Source organism: Ursus americanus, chromosome 17 (assembly GCF_024610735.1).
Source record: "Ursus americanus isolate L20-20 chromosome 17, mUrsAme1.1.p, whole genome shotgun sequence".
Classification (NCBI taxonomy): Eukaryota; Metazoa; Chordata; class Mammalia; order Carnivora; family Ursidae; genus Ursus; species Ursus americanus.
In genome coordinates this window covers 3,681,402-3,700,687 of record NC_142143.1, presented here as the reverse complement: position 1 = coordinate 3,700,687, position 19,286 = coordinate 3,681,402, and the positions used below count along the sequence as shown (strand labels likewise).

At 53.8% G+C, this 19,286-nt stretch overlaps 1 protein-coding gene and 1 long non-coding RNA gene across 5 annotated transcripts in view; one reads left to right on the top strand and one right to left on the bottom strand.

Moving 5' to 3' along the window:
• Positions 1 to 1,431: 1,431 nt before the first annotated feature.
• Positions 1,432 to 5,585, bottom strand: LOC148108618 (uncharacterized). The gene is made up of 2 exons (XR_015727067.1): positions 4,338 to 5,585; positions 1,432 to 2,786 (listed from the first exon to the last, which is right to left on the bottom strand). It is a non-coding gene; the product is annotated as an uncharacterized LOC148108618 (long non-coding RNA).
• A 628-nt stretch (positions 5,586 to 6,213) lies between these two features.
• The window catches only part of LOC123780932 (uncharacterized), a 61,742-nt gene continuing 48,669 nt past the window's right edge, over positions 6,214 to 19,286 (top strand). For 2 of the 4 annotated variants that reach the window (XR_015727066.1, XM_087868619.1), the window contains exon 1: positions 6,214 to 7,560. Coding sequence is in view for 3 of the 4 variants with exons in the window: in XM_087868619.1 (XP_087724745.1) it covers positions 6,774 to 7,560 (787 nt within the window). In the remaining variant the exon portion in view is untranslated. The remainder of the gene's footprint in view (positions 7,561 to 19,286) is intronic. The other 2 variants (XM_087868620.1, XM_045780144.2) reach the window with 2 other exon arrangements.

Here is a 19,286-nt window from a genome sequence, read left to right as displayed (position 1 = left end):
ACAAGACAGAACAAAAACGCCGGTTTGAGTATTTTTCTTTGCAGTCATTAAATAGTGTCTTGTCCTGCAGTGGTAAATTTAGCTAAAACATTTCTTGACATTTTCTGTAGAAAGGGCATAGATGAAAAAGCCAGCTTTAACCTTGTCTTTGTGTTAGCCAGACCTAAAAGCTAGGATATTTAGACCCATTCAGGAAAATGAAACTGCCAGTATATAAAAAGCAAATTACTTGCCTGTGCCGTGTGAAATCATATTAGATTTTAAGAAAATAAAATGGGAGTATTTCAGTAAGACCAACGAGATTGAATTTGAAACAACTTGAAACGTCCCCTCAAAAATCCCTCTTCTGCATGGGACCACTTTGCTGGCAGCTTGAGTTCTTTGCAATCATTTTAAAGAACGGGTCTGTGAAATCTTGATTTTAAAAAGACGTTCCTGCTGTCCTTTGCAATTTAACAATGAGCCTTTTGAGTTCTAAATCAGGATTTATTTCCTTTCTTTTCTTCTTCTTTATTCTAAGGGCTTATAATTTACCTAGCTCAGTGAGGAACTGCATGGCTAAGAAATGATACTAAAGTTCTCGTTTCATCTGGGGGGGGGGAATTGAGCTGACTTTTGGCAATATTTTAAAAAAATTAAAAATAAACATTTGACAGTTTTTAAAGTTCGAAAGTGCTTTACATGTTTAATAGCTAAAGTCTGCTTAGCTGTAATTCAAAAAGACTACGTAGCTACTGAAATAATGACTACTTCAGGCTCCATACAAAGGACTGATAAGCTGCAAAAATATTTCAAATAAATCAAGGCTTTTCAACTGTGAAACGAAGGCATTCCTTGGATATTTGGGGAGAGCAATTCTATTCAGAGTTTCTGATGTTTTTTTCATTTTCATGGAAATAGGTAATTCTGTCTACCAAAAACTGTTAAATTCCCAATTCCAATCTGTCTTTAATTGCTAATACAAATTGGCTGTATGTGGCACGCTAAATCCTTTAGGAAAGTGTCAATTTCCCAATTGGTGATGATTCCATTTTAGGGCTTACAGAATTGAACAATTGAAATAAATTCGGTGCCCACTTCTCTTTGAGAGTTAATTTGGATTTTTAAAAACTTTAGTTTGTTCTGTGCTTTTTCTCATTCCTTATATAATTCTGAGGACCTCACTCAGGCATGTGGTGTATACATGTATGACCAGGGTATTGGCCTGTCGTTCGGAATTCATGTTTTCTGATTTGTGTTGTTACTACTTGGGAATGAAAAAGATTCATTGTGATTCTTCATCAGTAAGGGGAAATTTTTGATACCGAATATATGTATTATATACAGTATATTCATATACATATATATACACACACATATGTATGTATGTATATGTGATCGAACACGTATTTATTGCAGAGTTCTGGTTGTTTTCTCTCTCCTTTTATTTGAAAAAAAAAATTAACCTCTTAAGAGTGCTTTCAGCGTTCTTAGACTTTTTTCTAAATATACATACACAGGTAACACACCATGAAAGGGGAATGCGTGGATTTCTAAAGTGTGTTAAATGTGACAGAACAGCTGCCCACATGTTTCTAAACAGACGTGTGAAGACATGGGTAGGGAGTTCCTGCCCATCAGTCAGGAGAGAGCATGAGGCATGCTACTGACCATCATCGGGGCAGACCCACGAAGTCTGTTCCATGTATATGTATGGATATTTATCTATATTATACATTATATATACATATTTATGTGTGTGTGTGTGTTTTTAAGAAAGAAGATACAGACATGTTCTGCCAGCATGCTGGGGTTTTTTTGGGGGGTGGGGTGGCAACTAGTGTAGAGTTCTGCCTTCTGTTTTCTTCCTCCAACATGCTTGTCCTGTAGCTAGAGTTTTATTTCGGTTGCTAGTGAGCTAATGCCGAGGTTGACATGAAATGGGGTGAACAAAAGCGAAAGATTTTGAAAATGCTTCATTACGTTTGCAAGGAAAGAATCCTCTCTGTGGTGCTTGCTCACATTTCCCTCCCCAGCCCGAGACCCTCACTCGATGCTCTTTCCCGTGCTTTACCTGTAGCCACACTAGCAGGCTTCTTTCCCTCGCCCCTTCCTCAACTACCTCCGTAAGAAAAAAAAATGCTTACGCGAGGTGAATTGATGCCAATGGGTTTGTGCGCAAATCGCGGAGAGTACAAATAAAGCCCGCATAAAGTAGGGGTATGCAGTATTACGAAATAGGCAGATAGCAATGCAATCCCAAACCGGCAGACTACTTTGAGACAAAAGCAACAACAACCAAAAAAAAAAAAAAAAAAAAAAAAAAAAAAAAAAAAAAAGGAAAGAAAAAGAAAAAAGAAAAAAATCATAAGCCTGGTTTGCTTTTACACGCAGCACCCAGAGCCTCCGAGTAGTTCCTCAGAGGGCACATTGTCTGGGATGACCGAGGAAGGGGCATCTTACCCAGGAGCCGCCACGCTCTGACAATCTCAAGCTTATTGGGCCGGCTTTGGAAACATCATTATTCTTGAGTTGAATGTTCAAAACCCAAGTGAAAATGTAAGTTTTCACTCACACGCATCCTGCTTGCTTTAATTAGATTAAATGCATCTGTTTACTAAGTCCTTGGAATGCCTTGGATACTGACATTTTTTAACTATTAAAAGTCACTGCGTTGAGAAAAGAGACAGTAGACTGGAGTGCCCGCGGCCTTCCTAAGCTGGTCTGAGGCCGGAGGCTGAGCCGGGGGACACAGGGGCTCAGGGGGCAGAGCAGGAAGTCGCCAGCTGCATTCCCATTAGGCTGATCTGGGGAGAAATCAGGAAAAAATAACTGTATAAGGCTGATACTATAAACATCCTGGTATATCGAGAGCCTTCCTAGGACTTATTTTTTTGAGCATCTGACCTTAGGCGTGGTGTGGCCCAGAGGCACAGACCAAGTTCTTCCAGGAAAACTGTCCATCGTTAACACTCACCAGCAAACTCGATCTTCCAGGTTTCTTTTTTGATAATTTGAGCACACTTTTTAATATTACTTACTTTGAAGAATGTAATTTTATAGCAACTTGGAAAGAGACTTTTAAAAACCAACCTGAATAATGCCCAATGGAATTACCTGAGTGCTATTAGTTTCCTTGAATAAAGCAGAATTTGATTTCTGAATCTGCAACCAAATTATATGTAAATCCTTGCCAAGTATAGAGGGGATTAAAAAAAAGTGTGTGTTCTCAAATATTGTTCTGACTCATCCAATTTCTTGTTTTACCAAATAAAAATTGGGAGGAGGAAAATAGCATTAAATTAACTTATTACTGTGTGTGAGAGCAAGTAAAAAAAAATCAGCTAATAAAAAGGTTAGCGAGTCGGTATGATTATACACTGATTTCAGGTGAAAATTACAAAGCTAATATGGTAGCATTTGCTCATCGCCTTCAGTAATGATACAGTTGTCAAATTTGTATTTGTGCCAAATGAACAAAAGTTGTAAGTGACATAATGTAAGATCATCTCTTTTTCTTTGTGGCTTTTTAAATTCAATGTTTTAACCCACCAATTAATCACAAAACATATATCACATTAGTTATAATATTTATAGTGTTTTAGGGAAGTGATTATAGATTAGAGTGTAGTGGATGGAGGCAGTGTGTGTGTGCGTGCCCGTGTGTGTGAAGGTTATCACAAAGGTACGCACATCTCCAGGGTTTACACTTGGGAACGGTTTTGCGTGAAAATAGTAACCATATATTTATTTTCAAAATCCCTGTTCGATCATTAACCGAGCTTGCTCATTATTTTGGAAAAACAAGGTTTGGTATTAAAACATCCCGAGACATACTGTGTTTAGATGTCTGCATTCAGCCAGTCTCTAAAAGCATTTTCTTGTCCTGGAGTCCCCAAAGTTGCTCAACCACAGAATGTCTAACGTGGTTTTTAAAGCAGTTGAACCACACGGTAGAGATAGGGGGACCGGGGTGTGTGTATGTGTGATGGCAATGGGTTCTTCCTCGGTGTGGCCGGAGCAAGAGGGAGGTGAGAGAGGCTCTGGGCGGCTCTTTCGGACTGCCCGGCACATACTCAGCTTGTAGGAACCTGTTCTCTTACCCCACAGCCCAGGTTGGGGCTAGGAACTGTAATAGGGAAGAAAATTATAAAGGACTCTGCTAGACAGGAGGGATTGTTCTTCTGCCATATTGCCATAACATGGGCACGGCATTCCCGAGATTCAAGCCGCTACAAGGGTGTCCTTTTCTGAGGAAGGAGGAACACAGAATTCCTAGGCTTCCAGCTCTGGACCCCACAGTCCTTGAGTCTGAGAGGGCCACCCTGGACTTTCCTCCGGGAAAGAGTGAAACCCACCCCATTATGAAGTCACCGATGCTTGGGCCGTCTCTGCTCTGCCTGTTGTCAGCAGCTGTGAAAAGTGAAAGTTGGTCAGCGTTTCAGTGAAAAGATTAACCGGAAAACATTTCTACTCCATTTTATAAAACTCCATTTTCTCATAGGAGTAAGAAAAGCCGTCCCTAGAAAGAGGCCACAGTCAGAGCCTAACACCCAGGAAAGCCATTTTGGAAAGTTCCTTCATATGTCCTGGACCTTTCCCCTCCCCACAAAACCACGTTTGCCATGGGGCCGGGGGGGGGGGGGGTGTCCGGCCACAAATCAAGACCGAGGTCGGAGGGGTCTAGAGAACTTCCAAGCTGGGTTGGTGGGCAGCCCAGGCCCTGGCAGGGTTACTCCAGCTGCCCCAGCCCAGCCCTACCTCCGGCAGCCAGTTCCCCCTTTCTGGGGAGTCCAATCCAATATGGAATGGAGTTTCCTGGGAAGCAGGGCACACGAGGAACTTTTGAATGTACCAATGGCATAAAAAGTATATATATTTTTATGACAACGAGCAAGTTTCAATTGGTTGACAGAAATGGCGAGATGTGACGTCAAGGGACACTGGTTAGAATGCCAAGGCCGGCTGGGGGGGTGGGGGGAGACAGGCACAGAGAGACATTGGGATGGGGCCCAGGAGGCCTTGTTCCTCTTGGGCCCCCGTCGCGGGCGTCCGGGGACAGCCAGGTCCATCTGGCTCTAAGAGAGGTTCATGCCCGGACAGGGAGAGGGGGTCCGAGCAGAGTGACCCGGTGTCGTCCCCGAGCGCCAGAGGCCCAGGCCGGCCTCTCTGCGGGGAAAGCACTCAGGCGCCACCGCCGAGGCGGCAGGATAAAGCTGCTGCGGCCTCTTTGGCATTATAACCAGGGTCGGGACCCTCGAGCCCGGCCTGTCGAGACCCCCCGGGAGGGGGCGCGGGAAGGAATCGCGCGGCCCCGGGGTGTTGCAGTGTAATCGGCTCCGAGAGAGCCAAGCTGCGGCCTAGAACTTCTCCCCGCAGCTCCTACGTACGCTCTGGGCCAGGGGAGCAGGAAGTTGTTTCTGCGGGGAAGGAAGACAGAGAGCTCGGAGCTGGGCAGCGGCCCTGGGCACGGTGCCCCCGCCATCCCACGCCTTCCCGGCACCCTGAGGGCACCCCCCTTCCGCCAGGCACCTTGCGCACCCCCTCCATCTCTGGGCTCTGTGCGCTGCCCCTCTCCACTTCACCAGATCCCGTGCACCCCGCCCCCCACCACACCTGGCACCGCGCCCCTCCCTCTGCCGGACCGGCGCTGTCCGCAAAGCCGCCCCGGGGTCGCCCTGGTGCGCACCCTGCCCTGAGGGAAGCCCGCCGCCGCCGACCCCAAGCTCTGTCCCAGGACCTCGTCTAGAGCTCCGGGGCACACGCTGGCCCCTGCAGTACCCAGCCAGTGACCCTAGCCGCTGTCCGCGGCGCGCACGGGTCTGCGCGCAGGCCAGAGACCGTCGGTCCGCCCGGGGTCTCCGAGCCGGGCCCGAGCCTGCGCGCGCGCCCCGCTGCCCGCAATCATGGCAGCCGGCGCCTTGGAACGCAGCCGCCGAGCGCGCTCCGGCAGTCTCCTCGGTGCCAGGGCGGCCGAGCGAGCAGGGGCCAGGGATCGCGCCTGCCCGCCCCCGCAGCCGCGCGGCCCCAGGGCGCGAAGCTGGAGGCGGATGGGGTCCTAGCGGCGCGGTGCCCCTGGCCGCGCCGGCAGGCGGGCGGGGCCGCGGGCCGGGGGCGCGCGGCGGGGGTGCGCCGGGGGTGGCGTGCCCGCGGGGGCGCGCACGCGGGGCTGCGGGCGAGGCGCGGGGTTCGGGCGGCGAATCCGCTGCTCGCGCCGCCCGCCCCGCCCGCGCGCGCTGGCCCCGGGAGGAGGGTGCGCGGCGGGGGGGGGGGGGGAGGCGAGTCGGGGAGGGGCTGCGGCCCGTCCTCGCCCGCAGCGGGCACGGTCGGGGGGCCCCCGGAGGCTTCGTTGGTATTCCGGGCACAGCCGAAGCCTTGACCTCCCCGCGAAACAGAGGCGCCCGGGCGCGCGGGCACGGCCGCCGTCCTCGGGAGGTCTCTCCTGGCTGCGGGGCCCGTAGGCGCCTTGCTTCCCCCCACCTCCCCGTCCCCTCCTCTCCGGGTCCCCCGTACCCCCTCCCCCGCCCCGATCCGGCGGCGAAGGGGTGGGCAGGGAAACGCGCTCTCTGGGACAGGTGCCAACTCCGAGACAAAAGACATAAAATAGGCGGCAACGTGGGAAGCGCGGCCGGCGCGCTCGGGCGGGGACGGAGGCGCCGCGGGGGCCGCATCCTCGGTGCCGACCGGGGAAAGTTTGGGAAGTCGCCGCGGCGGCTTCGCAGCGGCGGGGGACGCGCGGGCCGGGCCGCCCTCCGCGCCGCGCTCGCCCTCTCCGCGCCGCTGCTGAATAATTCATGGCGCGGCCGCCGGCCATTAGCATGCACCGGGCGCGCGGCGCGTCTGTGCCAAGCCGCCGCCGCCGCATTCGGCGCCCGGGCCGCGCCAGACGAGCGGCCGCGCGGCAGCCGGGCCCGCGCTGTCCCCGCGCCCGCCCGCCCGGCGGCGCCCATTGTGCCCGGCTTGCGCCGCCGGGCCGCCCCTGGGCCGCCCCGAGCCTGCGGGCAGCCCTAAGCGCGCCCGACGGCCCGGCTCTGCAAGTTGGGGCCCGCGACTGCCTCCCGCCCGGGAAGCACGTGAACTTGGAGAAAGTCGCGGGGCGCGCCGGCCCGGACCTCCGCGGCAGGGCGTGGGCGCCCCCAGCCCGAGCGCTTTCGTTTTCGTCCCGGACAAAGGTCCCTCGAGGCGCTAGTCGCGGACGCGGAGACCGGGTTCTGCCGGCCGCTCCTCGGAGAGGTCCGGTGGTTCCATATGGCCAAGTCGGAGTCAGGAGAGGAGGAGTGGCGCGGCGCGGGACCGGGGGAGTGGGGCCTGGCCGTGCGCTTCGCCCGGCCGTCTCCGTCCCGGAGCCGTCCCGCCCTGCGAAGAGTTGCGGGAGATGGCACCGCGCTGCACTCTGCGGTTTACACGCGTGGAGGAGAGAAGCGTTTGGGACCCGGACTCAGACCCGTGGCCCAGGGTCTGTGCCGTGTGGGCACGAGAGCGCGGCGCTGGCTGCGTCCGGGCGCGTTCCTCCGCCAAGGGCAGGGCAGTCGACCTGCGTGTCCCGGGTCACGATCGGGTTCCGGGCGACTCCTGAGGGTGGTAAGTGCATTTCTCACTTTCGCTGCTTAGTGAGTATTTAAATATTAATGAAGCGATTTCTAAGAAGAGGCTGTAGGGCAGGCCTTCCACAGACCAGGGAGGTTGCTCTTGAACTGAAGCCCGTCCAGCTTGGCTAGAACTCCACGGCCGTCATTAAAATTCAGGAACTTGTTATTTGTGAAATACAGTTTCTGATCTCAGGTGTGCAGACCATTTCCCAGAGATCTCGTTGGACGCATGAAATAGCGTTAGCAGGAATCTTCAACAGAATAGGGGGAAAAAAAGAGAGAAAGCCTCTGGTTTTAGGTTTGATGTGTTTGGAAGGGTTATCTGCAAGCTGTAATCCCTTTTTGAAAAATCGACATCTTTCATTCCCTTCCTAAATCAGCGAAAGCGCCACTTCTTTTTTTTTTTTTTTCCTGCTGGTCAAGCATTTATGGAGAGCCGACTTACGGGGCCCGCAGTCAAGCGTTGGCGGCCACTGGGCCAGTTGAGTGAAAGGCCCTTGTGTGGAGGCTCTTGTTTATGGTGGCATAAAATGAAAAACAACTCATAACTTTTCGTAATAAATCCCCCTTTATGGGTGGCTCACACACAGGCCCAGCCGGCGGCCCTGGGGAGTTTGTGGGGAGCAAGAAATGGGTGAAGGAATGCGCGTTTGCCGTAATTACAGGGTTGTAAGGTAACGCTGAAATTAATTTCTTTAAAGTTGGGTTTCAGAAGCCAGGACGGTCTCTGCAGGCCAGCACTGTCTTCGTTTTATTTTAGTTCATTGGTTCTGGCCATTTGGGGTTTTAAAATGCATGTTTGTACTCGTGGGTACCTATCCTGTTAAAGTGAAACCCATCCTGGGGGTGGGGGGGGGTTAAGGCCGCTTTTTAATACCATCCTATCACAGGTGCGATTTCCCCTCTGCTCTCCCCATCTTATTGATGTGGTTTGGAGAATCTTAATGGGTGCTTTGACCACAAAATAATGGGCGGGGGGGGGGGCTGTTTCCCTAACGCCCCAGAGTTGTGAGCAGGCACCTGAAGGCCGTGTTTCCGGGAACGTGGATAGAGGCCTGAGTAGCCCAGGCCTGCCTCACGACAACCTCTCCCCGGGCTTCCTGGTTCCCTAGAGCCCAGGGAAGAATCCAAAGGAAAGAGGAGACCATTTCACTGAGATCTGGCCAACCCCGGGGCACAGAGGCCCAAAGTTTGCTTCAGTGCTGCCGACTGGACCCGGGAGCCGTCTCTTTTGCTAGGCCACTCTCCCCCCCCCACCTCCCCACCTCCCCACCTCCCCCCGTTTTGAATTTTTATTTATGACTCTATCAGAGGCAGTGAGCAGACATGAAACCCGGGTGGAACATTCAAGAGCGATCTCAGGAGCGGGGTTGCTGTGGCCGAAGGCGTGCTGTTCCAGCCGAGAGCTGTGGCTTGGCATTGGTAGTGACCGGGTTCCTAATCAGAATCTCGAGTTCCAGCAGACCCTCGCCCACAAAATGCAGGAGACGTTCTCTCTGGGTCCACAGAGGACCTGTGACATATCTCGTGATGGGCAGGAAGGTGTGGCGTTGTGCTGACCCCCAAACAAGGGGCATCCATTGCTTCTTCTCCGTGGGCCTGTGGGAGCAGGGACAGGCCTGAGCATCCAAGGAGGCACCCCCAGGGCCACTTAGTGGGGGTTGCTATTTGCCAAAGCTCCAAAGGCCCATCTCCCTGGCCCGAGTGTGCCCCTGGCACACGGAAGGTGATGGGGCTGAGAGTCTCTAGTAAACAGTGCTCCCCCCACCCCACCCTCCCGGACAGAGGCACTGCCTCAGCACCAACACCGTCTTATCTTGCCTTTGTCCTTGTTCCTCGGAGCCAGCCCAGGTCCAGTGGAGACTTGGGCCGTACCAGGGGCTTCTGACCGTGTTGGAATAGCCCACGCAGGCAACATTTATTTCTGAGGGTATGCACACCAAAGTCGAGGTTCTGCAAATGAACTGGCGCCTGCCTGGGTTTTGCCACTTCTGGATTGAATAGAAAGAATGTGCTAAGGCAGGGGACAGGGTCTCATGGACTGCATTGGGCTAGTGGGAGGATGGCCCTGGTATTTCTGCTTTTGTTTTAAACCAGGGCCGGCCCCCGGGTCTTTCCTCGCGTGCACTTGGGGCCGAGTCATGCCCAGCCTTTGGCCACTTGAAGCCCCACATCCTGGGTGAGGGGTGTCCAGGGTGCTGCTGGGGTCTGGCTGCTCGACACAGGCAGTGTATGGTGATGAGGCCTCCACTGGGGCCCAGTTGCACCCACCACCTGAACAGGTGCGGACGGCACTGTGCTGGGCTACAGGGGAACAGCGGGGAGCTCTGTGGCAGGGTTACCTGTTGGGGCTGTGTGGTTTGCACTTGATGGGGCAGTCTGTGATCCGGTCTCACCTGCTTCTGTCCTCAAAAGGGTGCTGGGGCCTGTTCTGCCCTGGTGTGGATGAGGCCTAACTGGAAGGCCGTCCCTGGGGCTGAGGGAGGGACCCGAGGGCATTGTCCACCCTGACGGGCCCTCTGGCTGAGTAAGTCCTCCCTGGTGTCCAGGGAAACCAGTATGTGCCCCTTGGGAAGGGAGGGGAGCCAGGAAAACATCTCACATCATGCTTGGTTTTCCTTGGGCTTAGAGGGTACACTTGCAGGTTTGGGGAGAAGGGTGAATACTCTTGCAGGAACCCCACGAATGGGAAGGGGTGTCCTGGCTCCCTTGGGGCAGCTCCCATCTGGGCCCTGCCCCTGGCTCACTGTGTGACCCTGGACAAGTCACCTCACAGCCCCGGGCTCGTACCCTGAGCCCTAGCACAGGAGTAATGACAGCAGCCTCAGAGGGGCGTTCGAAGTGGCCAGACAGCGCCCTCCCCACAAAGCACAGTTCCTGGCACGTGGCAGGGACGCCATAAAGCGTGCTACTGTTGTAAGTGGTAATCGCCATGTTTACCGCTAGTGATGATTATGTCTTTGAGTTTCTAAGACACAGAGAGTACCGTTTTGGTTTCACTAGAAAGGACACCTACGAGTTTAACCCCCCGCCCAGGCCACCCCGCAGGTGGTAGTGCAAGGTGAACTTTGATACTTCCTCTCAGGTGGAATGCCAAGAAGCTTGCAAAGCCGGGGCTTCCCTTGTCACGGGGACTTGGCTCAGAAGCACTGGGGACACTAGATGGGAGCAAGGCCCCGCGAGGTCCTGGGACGTGTTCACCGAGGAAGGAGTGAAGCCTCACCCCAGAACAGCACTTGAGGAGCTCACTTGGGTGCTGACCCTGGGGTCGGACCTGTGCCTCTTACCTCTTCAAAGTCCGGGGGAAGCACGAGGGCAGGCCATCACCACTCGGGGGTCCAGAGTGGCCACACCAGCTGCCAGCATTCGAGCTGGCAACGCGGGTGGCGATTTGGTGGGAGGGTTTCACCACTGATGAGCTAATTGCTCTTTGGCCGAGTACAAGCACAGGTTTCCCAGAACGCTTCGTGGAGGAGAATTTTCTCTCTTAGCTGATGGTTCAGGAAGACCCAGCAAGATGGCCTTTTCTCAAAACACGTTGTCAGAACGAGAAAGGAGCCAGGGCATCGGCCGCGCTTGCCCACGTTACAGAGAAGAGGAGGGGAAAAACACAACTGTGTCCAAGCAAAGACAATGGATCTTTTATATGAAATACTTATTTTCAGGACTGACCAGTGTCCCGTTGGCTGAGATGGCAGAGCCTGAGTTTCTGGGTATCACGGGCCCTGACAACCCAGTCAGGACAGAGATTTATAGTAAGGGAAAAAAGAAAGTCCCCTGACCCATGGTTCTTGGGACATTCAGTGGGAAGTCTGGCTTTCTTTGTTGAGTGGAGGCTAAACTTTCTCAGGTTTAATTTTTTCCTTCTGTGATCTCTTTCGCAAGGCTGCGGGGGGCACCTTCGCAAGCAAAAAGGTAGCCAGGTTTTCAGGTTTCGGATGGTGAGCTGGATGGGTCCTGCCATGGGCCAGACCCAATGCTCCTTTGTCTGCTGCGGGGGTTGGGGGGGGGGCGGGTAGTCGCCGAACGGAAATGAGGAAAACCGGGACTCCAAGAGGAAGGGTCCGTCCCCCCAGGAGGAGGCCATCGAGAGCAATTTCGGACGAATTTGTGATTCTCTGGGGCCCTTTGCTCCTCCCAAAGCCCATTGTCCAATGCACTGGGGAGCCATGTGTAGGTTATCGGAGAGCCTGGCCTGCCGTGGTTAAGCCACACGCCAACCCTCCAGTACCCTCCCTGGCTGGAGAGGGCGTTTTTGTAACTCCTGACGAACTGGCCCAGAGTTAGCCTGGATGGATGTCTTCTGAATCACTAAAATGAACGGAATTTCACTCTGAGGCTTATCCACCAGCCGTCTCCGTCTTCCCTGCTCTGCCGCTGTCTATCCGGTTCCTGCTAAATGCACAGCCTCCAAGCAGCCAGGAAGGCACCCTGAGAAGCAGGGCCCGGCTCCCAGGCTCACGTGAGGGACTGATCCGGCTGGGGCCTGGCATTGGGGGGACATGGGGAAGGCTGCGGTGGATCATTGGCCTGGGATCCCTGCCAGCTAAGGGGGTCCTCAGTCTGGACGCCCCTGTGAAGCTGGCGAGGACAGGGGAGGGGTGGCCCTGACGGGGGTGAGGGATGAGAGTCCCCTCCCCGCCAAGCTTCCCCTTCACCCATACGTCTTTGTTGGCAAATGATAACATTTGGCTTTCAAAAATGAGGTTTTGTTTTTTGAAACTGCTTTTACATGGGTTTTTTTTTTTCTCTTTTGGATCCTGGAACTGCTTCACTGTGGTCTGTTTAACCTGCCCCCCAAAAAAATGCCATCAAGAGAGCTCTCTTTTGGGGGTGACCGAAACAACGTCTGAGGCCACTGGTAGATTCGGTGAGGTCGAAGTGGAAAAGGCTGGAACAGTGTGTCATGAGGCACAAAACCCTCTGACACGGGCTTTTCTTCAGGCGGCGGGGGCAGCTTCGGAAGTAAATGCCTGGGTCTCGCTGTGAGATTCTGGAAGGCGGGCTTGTTTGTGCCGGATTCCGGACGGGTCAGAAACCCGCGTGGCTGCAGGAATCCAGCCCTTGGGCCGCCGGCGGGACCTGCTGCTCCATCGGCGGCTGAGACGTTGGTTCTCTGAGGAGCAACAGAGGCAATGATGATTATTGTGGTTGGAAATGTGTGCATGGCATGTACAAAGTGAAACAGCCTTCTTCTTCTTTTTTTTTTTTTTTTTTTTAAGGAGTGTTAGAATTTTCCCTTAAGATTAAAAAAAGGAATGTTGTCCCTGATCCCTTTGGCTTCTAAAGCTGGGGCTGGGTTTTTTGGTGGTGAACCGCCCTTCTGTAATTCTGGCATTTCAGAGGCCAGGAAGAGCGTTTTGCTGAAATATTTACCTGCTGATTTGGGGCTCTTAAATCTCGATTCGCCTTTCATGTGTTTAACAGCGATATTCACATCCAAATCAGCCTTTTATAATTACATTTTAAATTATAATAAAACGGTGCCGGGCTTCAGTCTTCGCCGCTGCTCCCAGTTGCAGGTGGGGTGTGCATCACATCACCCAGACCGGCCTGGGCTCCGAGGAGTCGCCAGACTCGCGGGGTCTGGCCTGCGGGGACACACGTGTGTCCTGTGCATGTCACCTGTGCAGCCCTGCCCGCCTGGCCAGGAGGGGAAGGGCTTGTCTCTGGGGATTCTGGCCCTGGCACAATGGCAGTGCTGCGAAACCCAACAGCACAGGGTGCAGCCGAGAAGGACCTGATTCAGGCCTGGCTGCTCACCCACCCTGCCGTGCTGTGTCCTGAGCCCCATGCTGGGGCGTAGGCCATGATCTCCTGGGCAGCCAGCTGGCCCAGCCAAGGCCTCCTCTGGTTGTGGTGATGTTGTGTACATGTGTATTGGGGTAAGGGGAGCCCACCACCTCTGCAGCCAGAACCCAGGTTCTGCTCCTCTCCTTGGTCAGGGGCCGGCCCCAAAATGGCCACCTGGTTTTCAGTGGCTTTCCCCGTGGAGCATGGGGGGGGGACCCTCCCTCTCCTCCCGGGGGCCAGGCTGTTGGCAGCTGTGCCAAGCTGTTCCTGGAATGGAACTCCTGGCGTTTCTGGTCAGGCGCATGGCATCGGAATCCTACCTGCTTTGTCTCTGGCATCAGCTGGCGAGCTGCTCACATGGAGGCGTGCGTGAGACCAGAGCCCGAGGACCCAAGGGCTCCTCCCGGGCTGCTTCTTGCTCAGTTGCCTTGCCACCTCCCATCCCCTCCTTTTTGGGCATGGCCGTATCTGAGCCCGAGCTCCCGTCCCCAGATGCTCAGGTGTCTGGATGGCTCCTTACCCCCAGCCCTTACCGACAGAAAGGCCATGAGCCAGACAGCGGGCCCAGCCATGGTCAGTCCATGCTGTGCCCTCCACTCCAGCACAGAGCTGGCCCTGTGTGCCTGGGGAGCCCCTGTGTCACACTGACAGCCCCGTGGCTCACTGTGCGCAGGGACAGCAAGTGCCTGGCCACATAAAGGGCCGAGGGAGAGACTCGGCAGACAGCGTGGCCACACAGATGTGGCTCGAATGCCTTCAGCGAAGGACAACCACATCTGATAAATCTCCAAATAAAAGCGCCACGTTAAAACCCTCACCGGAGCACAGGCACGCTCCACCTTTGCCCGTGTGGTGGCCAGGATTGGCTTTGGTGGAGCGGAAGGGTCTGTGATGGTCCGAGAGGGTGTGGTGGTGTGCCTGGATTCTGGACGCCGGTGCCCTCGTAGCGGCCCGGCTGCTTTGCAGCTCCTCTGGCCAAGCCGACCAGCCCCTGAGCGCCATCAGGGTGCCCGGCCTGGTGCTCAGCCCTCTGTGTGCATTTTTCATTCTGTCATCCGGCAGCCCTGAGTGGTAGGAGCCGTTATCGCCATTCTTTCTACAGATGGGGAAACTGAGGCTCAGAGAGCTGGTGTGGCTCAGGGTCAGGTGGCCACTTGGACACGAGGCCGATCCCGAGCCCTGGTGGCACAGCCCCTTGGGGCATCCGTTGGAACGGGCTCGCTCCGAGGTCGGGGCCCAGGGAGCGGTCGGGGCGGGGGCCTGGGCCTCCCCCCCCAGCCCCCCCCCCCCCCCGGGAGCACGCCGGGTGCTGGCGGCCGCCGCCTGCTCCTCGTCGGGCCCGGCACGGGAACAATGCGGCCTCTATGCCCGGAGCGGGCCCGGGCCGCCCGGACTCCCGAGCAACATGGCGCCCAGGGCCGCGCCGCCTGGCCACGGGGAGGGCTGGCGCCGGGGCCGGGCCTGGGCCAGGCCGGCTCCCCCGTCGTCCTCGGGCCAGCCGCTGAGTGGCCAGCCGCGCCTGCTGCCTCCTCCCTCTCCCACTCGGCTGCCCCCCCCGCCCCCGCCTGGTGGTGGGTTCGGGGGTCCGGCCCACCCACCTCTGCCACGTCTGCCATCCTCCCGGCACCCAGGAGCATCTTTCAAAAATTCCCGGTGGGCGGGGCTGAGCCGCAGCGGCCGCCTCTGGCCCCCCCTCCCCGGGCAGCCAGTGCCAGATGAGAGCAGGAGACAAAAGTAGCATTTTCCTCGTCCTCCTGGGCTGGCAGCAGAGCCTCCCCCAGCACCACTTGGCTCCTGGCAGCCCTGCCTCCGGGTGCCGGGGTGGCCGAGGCCCAGGCCACGCCGGCCGGGACCGAGGGGACCGATGGACGAGGGTGGCCAGAGAGCAGGATGCCTGAGGGCCCGTCGGACCGGGGCTGGCACCTGGGGACGGCCTGCTGGCCAACGGGACCTGCCCTCCTCTTCCTGCCACTGTGCCCGGCTGGGCCAGGGGGCACCGTTTGCACCTCTTTGCTCTGGAGAGAGCTCCTCACCCTCCTGCACCTTGGGTAAGTCACCTTCTTCCCTTCTCTTTTGCTGGAGACAAGCCGAGGGCTCTGCCATCTTGTGCTCGATGCCTGTTACGTTTCCTTCCCTCTAATTGGTTATCCGAAATTCAAAATTCTATTTCCGACCCCCCCCATCTTCAGTGAAGTAAGCCTTTCCAAAAACTGCAGGGAAAATGCAGAAGCCAAGCCCATTTATTTTTAAGATCCAAAGCTACAGGCTTTGGGAATCACAGTAAAAATGAATGTTTGTTATTTCACAGTAGCTGTGTGTTCAATTATAATTTGAACGAATGTTTCAGGAGGTATTAATAGGCACGGCCTACTCGTTTCTGCTCAGTTGTGCTGGTTTGTCGTGGGGGTCTCATCACCATCATCATTATTAGTAGTAGTATTTTAATTTTCGGAGGTGCCAGGAGTGGCAGAGGGAAAAACACCAAAGCGCCCATGCTTCTCCCAGCAAACTCCTCGGCAGGCAGGGCTGGGCTGGCACACGGGAGGGTGGGTTCTGCATTGAGAAACAGAGGCCCTTTTATTTTATCCGGCATCTTTAATGCTGCCGTGTCCACAGTTTAGGGATCCAGTTCTTTTCTCTCTTTCGTTTTATTTTATTTTGGGTGTGTGGGGGGCTGTCGGGAGAAAAGAGAAGGCTCTTTTCGGCTCTCAGCTCAGTATGGGGAAAATCTTTTAGGTTGTTTTGTGCTTTGTTTTTTAAACACTTATTTAAGGCCGGGGATTCCGCCTAACGGTGCTATGCCCGGCTCATCACTGCCCTGACCACAGACAGTATGTGGGGTCCACATGGGCACGTCCACCAGACAGACCATCGGGGGGCCCGAGTTGTCCGGGGCCGGCCTGTGCCGGATCCCATCCTGGTTTCCCATCCGTAGAACTGTGGGCTGAGACGTTCGACCATCCAGGCCCTGAGCTGTGGCCAACGGGGGTGGGAGTCGCTCGGAAACCTTCGCATCCCCAGGCCACGCTGCCGCCACAGCCCTAAAGCTAACCTCCATGGTTGTCTGATTTTCTGTGATGGTCGCTGACCCTTCAGAGCTGCTGAACCTTTTCATGTAAAAGGTGGGCTTTGCAGAGTTGAGCTCCGACTTACCTCTATCCCCTGGCAGGCTGACAAAAACGCCCACAGATGCAGCCTGGTTTTTCCCCACGTTGGAGGGTAGCTGGGGTCTTGATTTATGGAAAATGGAAAATCAGGCCCAGAAAGTTCTAAATTGCAACGGAGAGGAAAATTCCCACGTAAATACATCTTTGTTTTCCTAATTCGGAGGCGTTGGGCCCTGTTTGTGTGGGGGTCTGGGCAGCCGGCCTGGACAGATACCACCAGACGTAAACGTGAGCGCAGCTCACACAAGGGCTCTCACGGCTGCTTTTGTTCTTAGATTAGACAGCAGTCGGTACTGGAGGTTTGGGGCTGCAGAGACAGGCGTATATAGCAGAGATAATTAAAACATTTTCATGATTGTGACAGCCACATTCTGCTGCTGCAAGCTGGAAGTTCATTCTACCCAAATATTTAGCAAGCACCAAATAAAACACTGGTGACAAAATAGAAAGTAATAGGAAAAAACAGAGTGTCAAAAATTCTAAAGCAAGAGTCCAGAGTGTAGAGAGGTGGGTAGGGGGAAAGGAGGGTCCCTTGTGTTTAAAGAATTTATGCTTTCAATAGCTGTCCATGTCTCATCTCCAAAAATTTTATTTTTTGGTATAATCAGTATAGGTAAATAGGCCTTTAATCCTAAATCCTGGAATGAGAGTCACATTTCCTGAGCACGACTTCGTCTTCTTTTTGGAGGTAAGGGCGAGTAGCATAAAATCAATTAATTTCCATAAATGAGCATTTTCATTCTAAATTAGTATTTTCCACTGAGATTATGTTCACCTAATGGGTGTAATGTCTATGGAGAACACATTTTCCAGTACACACCTTATAGAGCTGGGATGGTTATATGTGACCAATTACCATGTTTGTTTTTCAACTTGGGCAATGACATTCTGCCTCCCCCCAAATCAGGAAAATGCCATGGAATCTTTTGTGCTCTGAATCAGGCAAAGTATCAGCGTTCTCCATGGCACTCAATACTTCTCGGCAGGTTTTTTTTTTTTTTTTTTTTTAAGAAAGTACCACGCATAGCAGTTTTCACATCATTGCTTCTATATAAATTCCACTATAGACTGAAATTATACATTCTCACAGCACAGATGGGCTGGTCTGTCATTACGACTGCTGGGTCCTTGTTGGAACACACGGCATATTTCAATTGTGGAGCCGGCAATTTCGAAGAACTGAGGTCAAAATAAACAAGTTGCATTTGTGTATAAAAACAGTCCTGTGATCCTCTTGTCCCCTGAACAGTTCGGTAGAGGAACCACCATCACCTTCATTAGATTAGAATTTAAATGTTGGTCTTTGTCTCTTTGCCTTTTAAGACTCCAAATGCCCTACGTTAAAGGACCTTCCATGTTTTAATTAATTGCCAATTTTTATGTTGTTTGGCGGCACGAACAGCGTTAACACTAGATTTAAATTCAAAATTACAGGGTTTGGGACTTTAGATTTGGGGATCTTTATTAAATCTCTAGCTGTTCTGTAGAAGGTTACATAAAATTATTTTGAGATGTTTATGAAAAATCAGATGACTAATGTTTTGCGTGGTTTAAAGGTACATTTAAATCCCCCCAGCCGCCAAAAAAAAAAAAAAAACCATTCAACAGGTAAACTACAAAGAGTAGCCGTAAACTTAAAAAAATTATCTCACCGAGATAACAAGGTGCAGAATTTATTGGCCACATCACATGTGAGGACAGAGAAGTTTTACAGGCACAATAATTTGCACAAGATAACTGTTTATTTTGTGAATTTGCTCACGTTATGATGTAATCCGCTCCAAGGGTTCTTCCCCGCCCCACCCCCCTTATTTTTAAGTGATTGCTTCTGCTTTTCCCGAATTCTGGATCCCGGCTCTGCCCTCCCCAGCCTCTGAGGCTGCCTTCCCGCGTCGTGGCTGGGAGCTCACAGCCGGGGCTTGTGGCCAAGCCTGAACGAGATGCGGATCCTGCCCTCTGCTGTCTCCTGCAGGCTCCCAAGTGTCCTTCCGTTTGTTAATAGAAGCGCTTTGTTGTGGCTTGTTTATTTAAAGGCGCGTACCTGTTGGTGGAGATGTTTGGGAATAACAGGAAGGGCGAAAAGTTGATGAAATTCGCTGGAGCTCCTGGGAAGCCGTGTTCTCTGCTCTCGGATTTTTTTTTTTTTAAACCACTTCCTCCTTTGCATTGGTCTTTCAGCCTCTTGAGCCCGGTCTTGGCATCAGATCTGTATTAATAGCAGCCCCGAGAACAGGGTGCTGGGCTGGGTGCGCTGAAGGGGGGACAAAGCCAGGTGGCCGCTGCCCTCAGAGCCAGAGCCGGGCTCCTTACAGAGGAGCGGGAGCTCCGGGGCTGAGGCCAGGCTGCACATTGAGTGGGCTTTAGTTCCTGGCTGTGTTGATCGAAGGTAAGTCATTTCACGGCTCCGTGTCCCTGCTTCCTCATCTGTGAAATGGGGACAGTGAGTGTCCCCGTCTCATGGTCACACACGTACCGCACCTGGCGCAGTGCTCGGTTCCCAGAGAGGACCCATACCTGCTGTTACTCCCTGGCTGGTTTCTGTTAACGCCGGCTGCATTCGGCCAGGGGAGGCACGGAGCCTGACACTGAGTCCCCAGATTCAACGAGCTGATGAAGATTGGAATGGGATTCAGACCCGGGCCTGCCGTCCTCCAAAGCCCACGTTCATTCTGCATGTCCAGGCGGTGGTCAGGTGTGGGCGGCACGCCTTTGCCCGTGCGTGGGCACCGTGGCGCGTGCATATACACATCGTGTCCGG